This window comes from Mugil cephalus, chromosome 11 (assembly GCF_022458985.1).
Source record: "Mugil cephalus isolate CIBA_MC_2020 chromosome 11, CIBA_Mcephalus_1.1, whole genome shotgun sequence".
Classification (NCBI taxonomy): Eukaryota; Metazoa; Chordata; class Actinopteri; order Mugiliformes; family Mugilidae; genus Mugil; species Mugil cephalus.
Window position 1 is genome coordinate 15,313,023 of NC_061780.1, and position 17,448 is coordinate 15,330,470.

Genomic DNA, 17,448 nt, shown 5'->3' on the forward strand with positions numbered 1-17,448 from the left:
GAAGTTGTGAACACATTATTAGCTCCCCCCGCCCCCCTTTTGTGTTAAAGAGAAAAACAGCAGTGTGCGCTGTTGCTGACTTCACAAAAAGGTGGATTACAAATCCTGGAGTGCAGCTTTTCTAAATAAGAAATGTATTATTTTAGTAATTTAGATTTGATTCATGGCAAAACCTAACTTGAGAACATTGTTAATATTTGGATGTATTTTCTTGATGAATAAACACCAGGGAAGAATGCTTTCCTAGAAACGTTTCCATTTCTCATGACGGCAAAGGTTTTCTCTAAAGACTGTTGTCTCACTTTACATTGACATTTTTGGTTGACTTCATTAGTGACTTAACCTGTGAAAGGTTAAGGGGGGATTGGTTTATGTTAACGTTGCACTGTGACAAATGTTTGTTCTCGAGAAATTACCGCAGGATCAGTTAACATTGCCTGTGTCACTGGGGTCATTCGAGAGAGAGCCGCTAGGGATCGGACTGGTACCGCCACCACCACCATTACCCTGCAGAACCCCAGCTGCCTGCTGTCCCCTGTGAAAACACGCTGCTATTTACATTCCCATGGGATGACATCACTGAACACCTGTGCTGTGTTTTAGTCTAAAAGGCACTTTGGTCGCTCACCTGCTTTCCGCCTACATAAGCAAACTTTCAAGCCTTTATAATTTATCTCAGCCAGGCAGTGATAAGTGAAAGTTTTGATAACCTGAAAACACAGATAACAAAGGTGCTTTTCTTACCAGGCTTCTAAAGGCAGAGAACGGAGCATTTAATGTTAAGGTTTAGGCTGCATGTTTGGGTCACATGATCAATATGCAAGCAATATGCTTGTTTTGTGAAGTCATCGCAATGCACGCTATAAATTTTTAGGTGCAGCACATTATCTGTGAGACACTGACATCATGTCCGATACTATTTAAATTAGCAAAGTTTGCAGAGGTGATTAAATCATAGATAGGTTGGTACACACCACAGTCAATTATTATCTAATGTTGTGCTTCGTCTACAGAGCATGAAACTACTCATGCATGTCCTTGGTGAGTACACTGACAGAAAAATGGATGCCCTTTAAGCATGTAAACTGAATTTGTGACTAGCACACCACATACTGTGGTTTCACACTAGGCATATTGGTGGGATAACACTCAGTTTGCCAGAGTCAACACCAGAAAAGAAGCCCAGCCCGCACTTTATCCATGACATCAGGTCACAAAAGTAAGAGGATAGTTAATCATTTGGAGTGTTTGTCAGCTACTTGCCAGGATCGCTGGTTAACACTCACAGGCAAAGTTAGCCATTTGTCTAGTGGCTATAAGTCAGTTTCAAATCTTGTGCAACATAATCAGCTGTGGGAAGGAAAGGCTGTATTTGTAACCGACATTATAGCTGCAATTAAGTTGCCATTACATGAGTTATTGTTTGATCTTTCATCAATTACTCACAGGCGTCTACATGGCAGTCTGTTCCTAATCATAATGACTCTGTAAGTGCACAAAGCTTCATTCAGGTCAACGCATGCATTTTCCCCAGAATCAATAACTACTTAATGAATTCTTTTTTCTGCTTTCATGTGTTTTTACAGATATGCCCAAACCTCCAGAAGAGGATATTTTTATCCTACCAGATGAATACAAGTTTATCCCCAGGAACAAAAGGGCAGTGCTGATGACGAATCAAGCTAATCAGAAGCTCAATGTGGAGACACTGGTGGTGGTGGACAGAAAGATGATGGACAACCACGGTCATGAGAATATAACCACATATGTTCTTACTGTCCTGAACATGGTGAGAAACACATAATTACTGTGTAAGACATAAGAGATGTTCAAAGAGAACTTCTCACAAATTAAAGCTAATGTTATCATTGATAGCCAAGCATTTAGAGAATGCCACTTCCTAAGTCGTACGCTGCCTCCAAATGGAGCTTGCGAGCTCTGGGTTTCTACTTGCAACACCCTGCTAACTCAATGTACACTACTAGTCAAAAATTTGGACACACCTCATTCAATTCAATGAGGATGAAAGGATGAGGTAATTGGGAACATCGGCATATTGAATCATGCAGGTAACTTTCTTGATAATATATCCAGATCCAACCACAACTCGCGAAACCAGACCTCTCATGCCACAAGAAGGCACTGTTCATATGGAGTTTAGTCTTAAACGTGGTAAACCCGAACAAGAGTTCACGAGTTGTGATGTGTTTACAGATGTTTTTAGAGATGGCGGAGGTGGATGGGTGGAACATTATCATTTAGTTGTTCAGGGTTGTAATGTCGTAATATGCCGAAGAAAAGTGTTGATATTCCCAAAGGCCTCATCCTTTCATTACGTGTTTGCATCTCCTACATTAAATCATTACCTTGCTAAACTGTTTGGCCCTGGGGCTTCTAGACACCAACAGTTGCCTGGCAATGGTGTACTTGCAACTTGACTGAATGTCAAGCTTTGTGTGTGCATGACTTCCTGTGTCCTGGTCGTAAAATATGACGCAGAATATCTACTTTCTCCACCATGTCTTTCATATTTATGTAAAAAGGAGATTCCTGCATAGCCTACAAACAGAAAACAAGACCCAGCGCAAGTTTGTGGTGGTCATTCCCTTGGCATGTTATGCCATGTTTAATCCTTTGTTATATGTTTTGTTCTTCATTTCTTTTCATTGCGCAGCATGTAACATCGGTTGACACAGAGTGGAAGTCTTATAATTTATTTGAGGTTTATAGCCCTAGTGTATGGTTTAGTGACTCAACACCCCCGTCCTTTAGACCAGGACTTATCAGCTAGAGCACGTCTAAAAACATGAAACTGATCCGTAGGTGAGATCACCGCCACTCCTCTCAGCTGATCTGCAACAAAGTTCCGTCATGCTCGTTTTGCTACTTAATGACTGACTGACAAATCCAAAGATAATCCATCTATTTTGAAAACACAGTTCCCTCTCGCAGAAACTAAGTCGAGGTAGTCAGAGCCCGCCACAGAGCAGTCACCTAAACACTGTATGGGGTTTCACTGAAAACACCCCCACCTGCAAGCTCTTATTGGTTTTAAAGAGCTTATCTAATGCCATAACTCAGAGTATCCGCAGGGTCTTAAATAGTCTTAAAAAGTCTAAAATCCAATCATTTGAATTTAAGGCCTTAAAATGTCTAAAATTCTCATAAATGGTCTTTTATTATTTTTGAAAGGTTTTAAAAAACGTATTGATGTTACTTTTATTTAAAGGAAATGTACAAACTTCACCCTCGCTTTTAAAGGTTTCGATTTTTGAGGACGCTATAACGTAACTACAAAACGGAACCAAAGTACCTGTTCAGCCCGGTCAGAATTTATCGAGCACAACCAGCTAGCTAGTATGCTGCTGTGCGCGCGCCGCGGTGCGTTACCGCGTAGCATAGCAACGGAGAAAAGTTGACGGAACCCCACAGCATCACTTGAGTTTTTCTTTGGCCAAGATGTGCTAATTCAACACTCACCAACGAGTAAGTTACTAACGAGCTAACAGGCTAACTGCTTAGACTTTGAGCTGAATATTATCTTTAACATTATAAACTGTTGCCATACACTAACATACACTGGTTATACATTTAAAACTGTGGTTGCTAGCAGCGCCGTGACTGAGGAGCGGCTAATCAGTTAACGTTAAGTCCTGCACAAATATTAACGTTAGTTAAGAGAGAGGCTTCTTTTGTTTTTAAGTGAGGTTAAGCATTTTGTATTCCAATGTGAAAGAATTGTGAATAATTCCGGACCTCCTTTCTGCCAGTATGGATGTGAAATTGTATTCATTGTGGTCTTAAAGAAGTCTTAAAACGCCTTAAATTTGACTTGTTGAAACCCGTAGAGACCCTGTAACTATAAGATACGTCTGCATTTATATATGCATACATGTGGGAAAAAAAAAAATCTGCAAATACCATTTTATAGAAAGCATTGTGTGCATGTGCGCTGTGTATAGCAAAACACCGAAGCTCTATGGAAACTGGTTGTTTCTTTTATGCGGCAATGAAAACACAGTGATTCACTGTTTTGATCAGACCCGATTGTGCAAATCTGACACTTTGTCAAACACTGGGGTTCCAAGACGTCTTAGTTTAAGTAAGTAGCTCTGATTGCCTCTTTGACCTCAGCGCTTTCCCGTTGAGCTTGGTAACAAACCACAGCCGCTGCGTCTTCTCGTGAATCAGTGTGAAGGAAGACCAAACATGAGGAGCATAAGGAATGAATGAGAGTGATCCTGAAGGGAGAGGAGAAAAAAAAATACTTTGTGAGTGGCACCTGATGTTTTCACAGGCCCTGGGAGAGAGACAGATAGGGAACAGGAACAACAGATTAGGAGTTCACCTTCAAAGAGCAAACTGTTGTGACTGATCGAATGTCCGAACAAGAGGGTGAATTGGAAACAGCAGTTGTGGTTGTCAGACTTCAACAATACCTTTGAGTGTTATATCAAGGTGTCTCATCTCATACATTTGAAACAAGCCTCTCTTTTTATTTGTAATAGCACTGTTAATGAAAATACTTGTATTATTTGCTGTTGTCACTTACATTTATCATATTCTTTAAAATGACTTATGTAAAAGTACTTTATTCTCCAGACAACATCTTGCTAAATTGGATAACAGCATCTGCATGGGCTGTAGTTGCTCTCCAGAGTGTATTACACTCATAACAAGATGCGGTCATTCTTTGATAAGGCCGTTGCAGACAAAATAAGTGTCAATAATGATACATGATGATGTTGTTTTGTGTGTCTCTTAGGTCTCCAGCCTGTTCAAAGATGGTACAATAGGGGGAAACATCAACATTGTGATTGTGGGCCTTGTCCTTCTGGATGAAGAGCAGGTGAGCGTCTCAAAGCAGCGTCAGGTGAAATCTCTGCTTGGGCAGAGAACGGCCTCGTTGACACCGTACGTCAGTCTTTGTCGGCCGCCATGGAGCTTCAGATACACACAGAATTGTTTATTTGTTTTGATGCCTGAAGGTTTGGGTGTCTTGGGTTTCACAGAGATCTTTCCCGGGGTCGTCCTAACTACTAAGGACTTTTACGGTGCTTAATTATAGAGCTCACGTTTCCTTGGATCTTTGCCAGATTTAGGAGGGAAATTCTTGCGGAGTGCAGGAGCTGGAAAGAAAGAATGAGTGCAAAAGACAGACAGAGAAAGAAAGAAAGAAAGAAAGAAAGAAAACACAAAAATGTCCCAGACCTTTGACTTCCAGGAGCGGCACTTATATCCCGTTCACGTCTTCATGATGCCTTTAACATGCACATGTCTAAACTTACTGGAAATTCATTTATGAAACAAAACAAGCAAGGATCCAAAAATGAGCATTAAATACAATAGCAGTGACTTCCTTTCATAAAGGCAATAATGTATTTCCTTCTGGCTTTCATTTGTGTGTCTCACAGGAGGGCTTGGTGATCAACCACCATGCAGATCACACACTGAACAGCTTCTGCCACTGGCAGTCCACCATGGGAGGCAGAGAGGGTCGACACCACGACCACGCCATCCTCCTCACAGGACTCGACATCTGCTCCTGGAAGAATGAACCCTGCGATACTCTTGGTATGTCTGCGTGCCGTCCTGCTTTTTTGCTTTGATGCTCAGAAATCCCAACACGGTAAAGGTGTTTCCCCTCATTTAAATGCGGTCGCATGAGTGGCATCTGTTATTTTTTAATATATAGATCAAAAAACTACACGATCAGAGCAATCTTCTTCTCATTCTGAGCCTTCGCTAAGTCATTGTGAGTATAGACTATCTAACAAACTAAGAACAGGTTGTTTGTGGTAATGACCATGCTACACATTGTTGTTTTCCCCGCTGTGAGAAAAAGCTTCCATTTTGTGTCCCACACACACTTACGGACAAACGCACACAACCTTCAAACCCCAGACGTAAGTTTCAACTTCAAAGTGTCGAGGCTAGCATTAGCTCTAATCATTGCTATGAAAGCCTAGTTCAAAGGTGTGTGTCTGTGCTTTCAAATAAAGAGGTCGCTCTGACTGATTCGCAAGGTAAAACGGCCGTCAGCGCAACCAGCCGATATATAACAAGGTTTATTTGCATTTCTGTTACAACCCTATCCCTTAATGTTTTCATCCATATTTCAAAAGGGGTATATAATACCATGACCTACCTCTCTCCCGGCATAAAAAAGACCTATATGGTAGTTCTCACAATCAATCTGCCTCGTTATGTTTTATATCATTACACACATTAGTTATGTACATGAGAACATTACTTTAGGGGGTTTGCAGTCTGTGGCGAGTGACTTAAGTTAAACAAAACACAAGGCCAAATTCTCCACGAGACCCTCAAGCGTATTATCCTTTTTGATTCATATCCAGAGGGGGGGGGGCTGTATGTGTGTGTGTGTTTCGGGAGTAGAGACAGAAGGACAGTGGACAAATAGAGGTGTACAGGGAGCTGAACAGTAAAAGGGAATTTAATAGAGAATGGGAGAAATGAGAAAGATGTGAGGACAGAGAAAGAATGTTTTAAAGTGAAGTAAAAGGTAGCAGGGGATATGGGAATGTCCCCACAGAGTGCCATATTTTAACATATGGAGGGATCTGAACTGAGTTATGCTGCGTTTGATACAACACATACAGACTAGCATGAGTTTTTCCGCTTATCAGAATTCTCTTAAGCTTATTTAAGGAAGTTCTCTTGGCTTCGCACTAATGATGCACTGTAGAGTTAGCTGCAATCAGTGTGCCTGTTGGGCCTAACAAATCACATCATCGTTTTTGTTTTGGGATTTTTTGCAGGTTTTGCTCCGATTAGCGGGATGTGCAGCAAGTACAGGAGCTGTACCGTTAATGAAGACACCGGTCTCGGCCTGGCATTCACTATCGCCCATGAATCCGGACACAAGTAAGCCTTTCTACCAAGTTGAAAAATGAAGCAAAACGTGTCATAAGCAAAATAAAAATAAACAATACAGTAGAATAACTGAGAATTATTTGCAATGTGTATCAACAAATGGTTTGAACTGGGACAGCAAGATATGCAGCACAATATTCTCCATGTGCAAACACTTACCAGCTGACAATAAAGTTTCTGCTCGCTCGCGGCTGCAACAAACACACATCACATCTCATCATAATAGGCTACTTGTCTTCTGCTGTTGGATCCAACAATATAAAGCTGCTATGGAGCACTGCTGCCATAACTTGCACATTAAACATCTCCTGTATCTTTTCCCTTTCTCCAGCTTTGGAATGGTCCACGATGGCGAGGGGAACGTTTGTAAGAAGTCAGAGGGCAACATCATGTCTCCCACGTTAGCGGGTCACAACGGGATCTTCTCTTGGTCCGACTGCAGTCGCCAGTACCTCAGCCGCTTCCTCAAGTGAGTTCTGTTACGATGCTTTTGTTGTGGCGGAAAAATGCTAAAATAACTGATTTAAGAAGCAATTTTATTTCATTTATTTTTTCATGCTGACATTTATGAGTGATTTTCCTTGAAGTCTCTTGTTAAGTACTCGGAAAATACCAAGTCCATTTGGTATGTTGACGAGTAATGAGCAATGCTCCCCATGCCAGCCTTTGTCTTAATTCAACAAAAAATCTAAAGCACTGTTTCTGTTTATAAAGCGAAATTATTTAAACTGGCAATAAGCACGTTTAATGTGCATTGTGTTTATATTATTCGACATGTGTTACTGATAGATGGCCATGTGTTGTAGCGGAACATGTCAGCAGCAGATATATCAGTCAGTAATGCTGCTGTGATCTAAAGAGTGTCAAATGAAAAACTGCACTCATGTTGTAACAGTTACACACTTTATTTTTGTTCAGCAAGAACAAACAGGGCTATTGTGTCTGTGTATATGCGTGCGTGTGTGTGAGAAAGGGAGAAAGAGAGAGGCTAAAATACACAGTATAGCCTCCATAGAAAAAAAAAAAATAGGTGAAGTGATATGTGGTGCTGCTTTCCTCCTCAAAGTGCTGTCTTGCAGACGGCATATTTATTATGTGTCAAGGTACACGTTGGTGAACGTTTTCAAGGGAGGAAGTGTGTGTTTGTGCTATGGCTGCATTTTCATGCGTGCAGTCTGCTCACACAAGCGAAAAAAACAACCACACGGACATAGCGTCCATGTGTCTGGCCTTGTTTCTAGGTGTCTGTGCATGTGCTTGTGTGCGCTTGAAACTAGATAGCGCGGAGTCGGTGCCCTCCACTAAATTTACCAGTGTGTTAACTGAACTGTCAGGTCTCCCCTCTTGGAGTGGTGGAGACAGACAGTGTATTTCCTCGCTGAGTTATTAGAGTCGGGATGACCTCAACCTTGTTAGGCCTGTCAGCCTCATATTAAACCCCCGTCACCCTTTGAGGCCACGTGGAGGGGATCTCTGCATCGCTGAGCCAACCGGGGGTCGCCTTCCCGTATGGATGAAAAAATTGCCGAAATGCTGTATGTTTTCCTAATTGCAATCAACAGAATGTTATGATATATATAAATGCTCTCGGTTAAATCTGTCTCTTTGAGTTAACCGACTCCTGCAGGAAAGGCTCCTTCATGGAGAGGAGCATTGTGTCAGCCGGCAGAGTTTACATCACGCTCACTCTAAATCTGCCTCTCCTCAGTCAGCTGTGACAGGGAGGTCTGTACCAGTGCCCTGCGTACAGTATATTCAGATGGTTTGGTTGAACTCTTGTCACGCCTAAAGCAGGGCAAGGTCCTTAAAAGCTTCTTTGAGTTGTTTTTCTTTGTATGAGCAGCGGTGAAACCTACCAGTGATATATGAAGACTACAAGATTTCCTTATGATCTAGTTTTATTCCACTTCTTTCCCTCAAGCTTGTCTTGTGACATTTTCTGAAATACGCTTTATTTAGTTTGATGCCCGTAGTTACATGAGGAAGATCAGCAGCCCATTTGTTGGAGGTTGCCCATTTCAATATTGTAATCACAATTTTGAATAATGCTTTTTGCAGACTTTCTTCATATTGTGCAGTCCTGAGTAGGCCTATCCTTAGAAACAATGCATAACTTACTTCTGCAGAAATATGTACCAAAAACTGAACTGTAAAAACAATGGTTACTTGAGTGGGAATTATCTGGTACACCAGATAAGTCAATTTGCGCTTTTATTTTTGCACAGGTTACATTGAGCCAGGTTCCTATAGTCATTTCTCCCTGCAAAACAAACGAGCTGCTGGCATAGTTGGTAAATATGCACACAAGTGTATTTCCCACAGTGTCAAATGTTAAACACATCTTGGGTGAATCTCTGCACGTTTGGTTTTCAGTTCAACCATCAACTCTAGTTACCGTGATGAAACTAGAGTTGACTGTGGTGCGGGTGTTTTTCAGGTAATAGCAGCTGACCCTCTTGCCAGTCTTTAGGGGGTTTGCACACACACAAGATATATAAACCATTCAACCACAATAGCAAAACCACTGACAGGAGAAGTAAATAACGTTGACGGTATTATGACAAATCAATGTTATGCTGGCAAACCTTTGGACCTGGCATTCATGAAGATGTTACTTAGACATATACCACCCACCAAGACCAGACTGGACCAGACCAGACCAGATCCCCCCCCCTCCCCCATAGAAAACAAAAATATGGTTTAGGAACAACTCAGAAAACACGAAGAACAGCACAAAGTGTTGACATGGCCTCCAAATTCACTGGATCCAAAACTGATCAACTACCTGTGGGATACACTGGAAAACGCCTGATCCATCAGAGGCCCCTCCCCTCAACCTATAGGACCCAAAGTCCCCCACTAACAACACTCTAACATGACACCCTCAGAAGGTCCATGTCCATCCTCTGATGAGTCACAACTGTTTTGGAGACACAAGGGAGACCTACACAATATTAGGAAGGTGGTCATAATGTTATGCCTGATCTGTCTATAAACCGTATATGTCAAGATGTTACTTTATTTTTTTGTCTTTTTTTTTTGCACATAAAAGCCTAGAAATTTGTGTCTGGAACAGATCTGCAGAAAGTCCTGGAATAGATTCATTCCTTTTTTTGCGGTCTGATGAGAATCTAGCGTACAGGACTCAAATGTTACAATTCACGAAAAAACGTTTTGTCCTGTTGCGGTATGAAAAGTTTATACAAACAGAATTTGTCATGAAATCCTGCATTATTTGTCATGCAAGTGGACGCCTGTGTGCACGCACGTACATATCCATATGCCTTACTTATCAACTTGTAATGCAATGTATTTTTCAGTGTCCCTCTGCGTGAATAATGTGGAACCTCAATATGCTGCACATGCAGAACAGCCATTGTTCTCTGTAGACACATACGACCCATAAAGCGATGGAAGATCTCATATACACACACAGACACACATGCGCTCTGCTAAAGCAATCAGGACCACTCACTAACACAATGAACCGGTCCAACAGATTTTGCCTTTTCATGCTCTTTCCACCACATTTTTGTATTATATTCCCCTGACTGCAGTGTTTAAGCTGTAAAACAACTCCGTATAGTAACCAGTGATATCAGTTAACGCTGGAAACCCCCCGCTGGTGTTAGGATACGAGTGATATGGGCAAGGAGGCAGTCATAATTGAGTGTGTGATGCATTAAAACCATTACTCTCAGGTCCTGAGTTCGGCGACTTGTTATGTTACCGCGGCAACACTTTTGCAGTTGTCACAATGTTGGGAACAATGGAGCATGTGGGGTGAAGCTCGGCGGTGTGGAATTTCTGTCGCGCACTGCGCACACCAGCTACTTTACATGCTGGCTCCGGCTTCAAACACGCGTCCGTTTGACTGTTTATAAGAATGTACAGTTTTGTTCTCTTCCTCAATCGTCCACGTCTTGCGTCCGCTCTTTCCCCCCCCCCCCTCTCCTTATCTCCTCTTTTCATGACCGTCATCCCTCTTCTCCCATCCTGCAGTTCTGCCCAGGCTCTGTGCCTATCAGATGAACCCAGGGCAGTCAAGGAGTATCGCTACCCCGAGAAGCTTCCTGGCGAGCTGTACGATGCTGACACACAGTGCAAATGGCAGTTTGGGGAGAAGGCCAAACTCTGCACCCTCGATTTTAAGAAGGTAAAGTTAATTTTGATTTAATTATGCTATTATATTCGCATTAAAATAAATTAAACACATTAAAATTCTGCTATTTTAAGCCAGATGTATTGTGTCTGAGGAAAAACAGAAAGAATTCGAGAGTGGGATGAGATGAATGAGGTAGAGAGGGGGAAAAAAGGGAAGAGAAAGGAAGAGAGAAACTGATTAGGTTTACATGCCATACACACATGCTATTGGTCTCTGACAAAATACACACACACACACAAAACAAACCATGAGAGCCATAGTGCTGCCCATGAAATACTAACTGGGACCAATGACTAAATATACACTGGAGCACTGCCAATGGGAATCTCTCCTTGTTGCTCTCCCATTGTCTGCTTACTTCAGATACCCTGCCAGATAGATTTTAGTTAGATTTTAATGTTTAATGACACCGTGATGGTGTTTTAAATGAACCCTTATGCATTCAGATGTAGTTCCCCACCTGAACTATTTGCTCTTTCCCTATAAAGATAATAATCAAAATAAGATTTTTAGATCAAAGGACACGCAGAACGTGAGACAGGATAAGAGGTCAAAAGTTACTGGGGCGTAACAAAATACACGGTTGTGATTCGTTTGGGTGTACGGGACGTGGTTCAGACCTGTGTCCTCAAACTCCATCACCTACCCTCACCTGTGTTTGTAACCTTACTCTGCTACCCTTAACTAGGGTTTGTATCCTCATCCCACCCCTTCCCTTCCGGGGAGAGCGGCAGCTCGGACACCTGGCCGATACAATTGTGTATTTTGGTGGATAGCAGTAAAAAGGGCTAAGCTAATCTCTCTGTGGTTGAAAGTCATTTTTGACTTTGTGCAACATGGAGGGAGGTGACTCCAGGACACTCCAGGAACTCACTGTTGGGTCTTTTTTAGGTGTCGTGGGCCCAACTTAACGACTCAACTTAAACTTAAGTTGCTCTTGTTGGTTGCCAGTTGGTAGCAGACTGCTAGCCTGTTGGTCAGTTAATACGGTCATAATAAATGCTAAGAATGTTAAGTTCATTGAGAAATCAAGGCGACACAATAGATGCACAAGGTAGGCAGGTAAACTGTTGGACAACAAGAAGGAAAAAAATAGGAAAACAGACAAACTACAGAGCCAGAAACAGGACCATTACTGCCTTCAAATGTTACTTGTGGTTACAACATGGAAAGTTGTGTACACTAAGGGCCTGGCCTCCAAAAAGTAACATCAAACATAAGTTTGGCTAACAATTTAGCAAGCTAACGACCAGAAATGCAAAAGCCTAACAAAAGGATGTAAATATTCTTCCATGCCAGCGAATTACAACATATTGACTCACCAACACGTCCAAAGAACCCATGAACTTGAACCTCATCGAAGGGGCTAATGGGACAATGAGACACAGGTGAGACTAATGAGGGGTACACAGAGGCAGACAAAGACAGGAAGTAAACGATGAAAAGGAATCCTTTCAATATAAAACAGAAAACGATACCAATAATCGTATCCAAAAATAGTAGCTCAATACTATACAAGAATCAGATAATCTACCATAATTCATAAGCAAATGTCCTGCATAGTTCCTGGACTGTAATAAGCAACCATTGTAAAACACTTATAATAATGATAAATTAAGTGATGAAGTGATTACCAGATCTTTTTTTTCTTTGACGAGTGCACATTTTCGCTTACTTGTGGAAGGCGAGGTTAGGGCACTCCTAATTCACCTAGCAACGACAAATACTATTTTCTGATTGGCTTATTGGCCGCTGATATTTTTTGATTGACTGATTGCTCGCTGATATATTTTGAAGCAGAGCAGCCTTCCTTCATAGATTACTAATCTCTTTTGAAGTCTATGTGCAGCGACTTTTATCATTTTGTGGCGTGAGCAGTGTCATGTGTGGCGTAACAGTGTGTGAACATATTGAAATGCGTGTGTCTCTGGAGCCCTGACTAAACCAAGTACAAAACAAAGTGTCTATTTCAGTTAACCAGACACAGTATATTTTTGATCCAGTCCCGTGATTTTCTGAACATCCAAACACCCATGTCGTATAAGCTTGTGCACCTGGTAGCATCAAGGTGCAAAGGACCCTAAAATCCCTGAGCAGTCATCAAGCTCACCGTCTTTCCAGACACTTGTTCCTCATAAAGAATCGGCCTCTGCGGTGCTGTTCACTGTGTGAGGAATTCATATTCCATGAAACCTTTGACAGGTGTTGTCGAGACAAGGTGTCACTGGAGGAGTCAAATGATACTCTCCATGGCGTGCGTGGTTAGGAATAGATGAGTTACCCCAGGAAAAGGTGAAATAATCCGTATAGGTATTTTCTTTATTTCTTTCTCTGGTTCTGTCACACTCTGTCCATCATCTCTCCCTATCGTTCTGTTTCCCTGTCTCTCTGTCTGTCCGTCTCCAGACTCTTTCCATCGCGAACCCTCTTTCTCCCATTTTTACAAAATGCTTCAGCAAGCAAAACAGCTGGACAAATAGGCCTTGGGATGAATTCCATGGTGGCTCTTGGCAGCAACAAGCTGAGGCTGAGGTGCCTGTCAGCGTCTTCGCCGGGTTGTCAAAATCTGATATAGTCATTCAGATAGCAACAGAGTGGACATGTTAAAAAGAAGCAGGCTGCGTTTCTCAGGCAATGCGAGCGGGGAAACCACCCGGTGCTCCCTTCTGAATGTTTTTAGACCTCTGCGGAGAAGCACAGCCATGACATCATGTGCATTTGGTAAATGCTTTGTCTTAATCTTAATTTTTCTGTGAGCAGCAAATTGTGGAAAGATAAAGAATTACGTATGGTCTCCGCAACAGAAATAATGTATGCAGACCAGCTGGACCAGATTTTTGTGCATTTTCCTTGTCTTTGTTGTTATCCTAGCTACTGAAGCATAAATATTTTGGAGATTCATGACTGCTGCCCGCTGACAGCTCGCCAGAAGATCATTAGTCAGACGATCTCGGTTTCAATTTCCATCCCTATAGTTTAATGGCCCTCAGAGGGCAGAATAACAAAGTTATCATAATTTATCGCTCTTCCCCTTACTGGCTTTGTTTACAGCTGTTGTGAGGAGGATCCTCATCATCCAGTTACTGAAATTCAGAGCTAGAAAATGTGTAAAGCTGGTGATGATCTTTCTCCAATTTTGTTACAGGATATCTGCAAGGCTCTGTGGTGCCACCGCGTTGGGAGGAAGTGTGAGACCAAATTCATGCCAGCAGCTGAAGGCTCTGCCTGTGGCCCAGATATGGTGACTTGACATGTGTTTTTTTTTTTTTGTGTGTGTGTGCATGCGCATGTGTGTGAGGTAAAAAGAAGCCGGTGATACACTCATGAGCTTTGTCACCTCGAGAACGGCATCACATGAGTGCCACGGGAACCACCGACTTTTTTTTTTATCCCTCGCCTCAGAGGAAATTCAAGTAGTCATAGCCAGATACCACCCTCTTCAGAGTATCACTAATCATGCTTTTTTGAAAATAACATACCCTCTAAGCACATCATCGTTAAGATAACCATTCCACTTCAGCCACAAGAGATAAAACGATTTGCGCCTTTGAGAAAACTTTGTTTTGTTAGTGCTCCGCTCCGTGGCAACGACTTACAAAATAACCACAAATAAAAGTTCTTAAAATCAGTCTCTGACAAACATTTCTTTCTTTTTCACGGACAAAGAAAGGAAAAGACCTCAGGCGGAGAAGTCGAACAAGAAAAAATCCTCCACTCGAGCTGTGTTCGAAATTCCGTTTCGCAATCAATTTTCATTTTCACGGGTCAATTTTTTCTGACAGCGCTCTGCTTATCAACCGTGTAACATTTAATATAGTAGAGGAAGCGCTTGTAAAAACAGACATCTCGTGCACAGACAAACACATTCCTACGCCAGGGGATACCACAGACGTCTGAGTCAGTAAACCTCATGAGAGAACAAGTCACTGTGCAGGCTAAACCAATACTCTTACACAAGTAGCATCACAAGTAGCAAACCTTATTGCAAGACAAAACTCTTGAAAGGAGTGACGATGTACTTCTTTTGACAGTTTATTCTACAGAGTCCTTGTGCAAAGTGCAAACTGTAGAACTCCCTTGCAAGCTAAATAAATAAATTTAGATGTGCTTTAGTTCATTTGTTTGAGTAAAATCTATCTTTTCGATAGAAGTGCCACACGCTCCTTACGTTATTCCAGCTCAGGGAGCAGCTGCAATCGGTTTGTTGCTGATGTGGCAGAAATATGCCATCGGGGTCAGGGCCAAAAAGCAATCTGTGCTCTTTATTTATTCTTTGTTTCTTCCTTTTCTTCCTTCGAGAGGATTCTAGTGCCCCCAAGGCCCGCTCTCGTTCTTAGCACGGCTCCCCTGACAGCCCCTCATCGACATTTGCTTCTCAATATATTGAACTTGATGGTTTAATCTCGCCCCTCTGCCTCTGCGGAGCAATTACTGAACGCAAACAATGACAGGCTCGCACAGGAATCCGTGGCACTCAGCCGCAGGGGGAAAACTGAGGGGGAAATCAGCTGTTCTAGTTCTTAGTCAAGGACCATGAGATTATCTGGAGCCGCGTGTGTGTGCGTCGGTGGGCTCGAGTGCAGGCATGAACGCACGGCGGGAAGAAGAACAGCTGAACATATAACCCCCATTCCTGTCGGTGCTCATGCAGAGCGTGTTGCATGTGCACTGTGTGCGTTAGCAAGGGTTCCTGAGATCACAGTGTGACTGATGTCATCTTGACATGTACAGAACCAGTTTAATACCGCACCAGGAAACAGCTTGTGACATAATGTTGCTCTAACGGAGTGAAAATTTATAAAGTCTTCTCGCATTACGAGAGCCTGTCATTGGTTGGTTAATGACTCAGTCTTTTTGAGGCATACTTCAAGGCATACTTGATTGTGGAGTGTGAGGCATATTTGCCCTGTAGGATGTTCCATCATCGCGGTGTAGGCTAAAAAACAATATTCACATCATTTAGTTTAATATTCCTCTAATGTCTTTCCTGGTTGCGTCATGGAACACATTTGGCAGCCGCGATTGTTCCCGATCCCAAGGAGGTAATTGTGCACCCCAGTGAAGCTCGTCTCTGCAGGGCAAAAAGAAGCGACTCTCCGCACGCTCGTCAGGCCATCAGCAGCCAGAATAGTAATAATAACAACTTTGACCTTTTTGAAAAAATGTTGATAACATGTGGAAAACAAATGTGTAGTACAAAAGTAGAATACGTGGAGAAGTGAAAATAAGTAAGTCACAAAAAGCCAGGTACTCCACCCTTCCAGTAGATTTTCAATGGAAACCGGTCAAATTATGTCACTCTTCTCTTTTGGCTGATATTTATTCTTTGGTTTAATGTTTTCTGTTTTCATCAGGGAAGAAATAATACAATCCCAATTTATGTGGGAATTGCTGGTAACACCCGTCTCCACACACACACACGCATCTTTTATAAAGTAAAAAATTTGGAATAAGGCAAAGCTGGAATACAAATGCATTGGTTAAGGTACAAAACAGTAGTATGTGCGCAGTGTTATTTTAGTCTTGGAGATTATCTTTGTCAGGGCACGACGCTATTTTTCCACATTTCTGTTGTGTTTGGCTAAGCTCTGTTAATTCCATCCGATGACAGTTCAAGGCCGAAACTATCCGAAGCGCAGCGCGACTGGAGTTTGAATGGAGTTCACGCTGCCATTTCGGCTCTTGATCGATTGAGAGGATAAAAGTTGTGGTAGTCTTTCTGACTCATGTTCGTTGTTCCTCTTGCCTTCCTGTCAGTGGTGTCGCCGGGGCCAGTGCGTGAAGCAAGGAGACGAGGGCCCGAGGCCTCAGCAAGGCCACTGGTCGGAGTGGTCGTCCTGGTCGGCCTGCTCTCGGAGCTGCGAGAGCGGGGTCACCTACCGGGAGAGACAGTGCAACAACCCCAGGTAGAGAACGGCACAGGTACTGCAGGGATTGTTCAGAAAGACAGGAACATCATAAACATGGAAAATCTACTAACAACTCTTGGAAAACTGATACCAAGACTAGCATGGGTAGCTCTTTACGGTGCCCTTGTATCCAGTCACAATGCAGATGCGTGAAATGCGCAAAACTTCCCATCTAACGCTTGTTCAGAAAGAAAATTTTATTTCATCCAAGTGAACTTTTTCCAGGGACCAGGAACCTTTGGAGTTAGTAACTGCAATACCATAGTAGGTACCAGAGTATAAATTAAGTTACAGAGAAATTATTATAGCCCACAAAAAGTCACTTTTGTCCAAGTTCATGAATTGGGGGCGGGGCTTTCTTGTGCTTACAATTTCTGATTGGTTGAGTGCTCGCAGCAATTCGGGCCTGATGGTGTGAGAACTTATCCATCTGTCTCCTGAGTAGCTGATAAAAACTTTTTTGCTTGCTTTATGTCA

At 42.4% G+C, this 17,448-nt stretch overlaps 1 protein-coding gene across 3 annotated transcripts in view; it reads left to right on the top strand.

The window, feature by feature from the left end:
- Window positions 1-17,448, top strand: part of LOC125015739 (A disintegrin and metalloproteinase with thrombospondin motifs 16) — a 49,775-nt gene that overhangs the window by 14,123 nt on the left and 18,204 nt on the right. For all 3 annotated transcript variants that reach the window (XM_047597668.1, XM_047597669.1, XM_047597670.1), the window contains 8 exons: window positions 1,587-1,789; window positions 4,766-4,849; window positions 5,415-5,574; window positions 6,783-6,888; window positions 7,229-7,366; window positions 10,900-11,053; window positions 14,208-14,303; window positions 16,820-16,968. In XM_047597668.1, coding sequence (XP_047453624.1) covers window positions 1,587-1,789; window positions 4,766-4,849; window positions 5,415-5,574; window positions 6,783-6,888; window positions 7,229-7,366; window positions 10,900-11,053; window positions 14,208-14,303; window positions 16,820-16,968 — 1,090 coding nt within the window. The remainder of the gene's footprint in view (window positions 1-1,586; window positions 1,790-4,765; window positions 4,850-5,414; window positions 5,575-6,782; window positions 6,889-7,228; window positions 7,367-10,899; window positions 11,054-14,207; window positions 14,304-16,819; window positions 16,969-17,448) is intronic.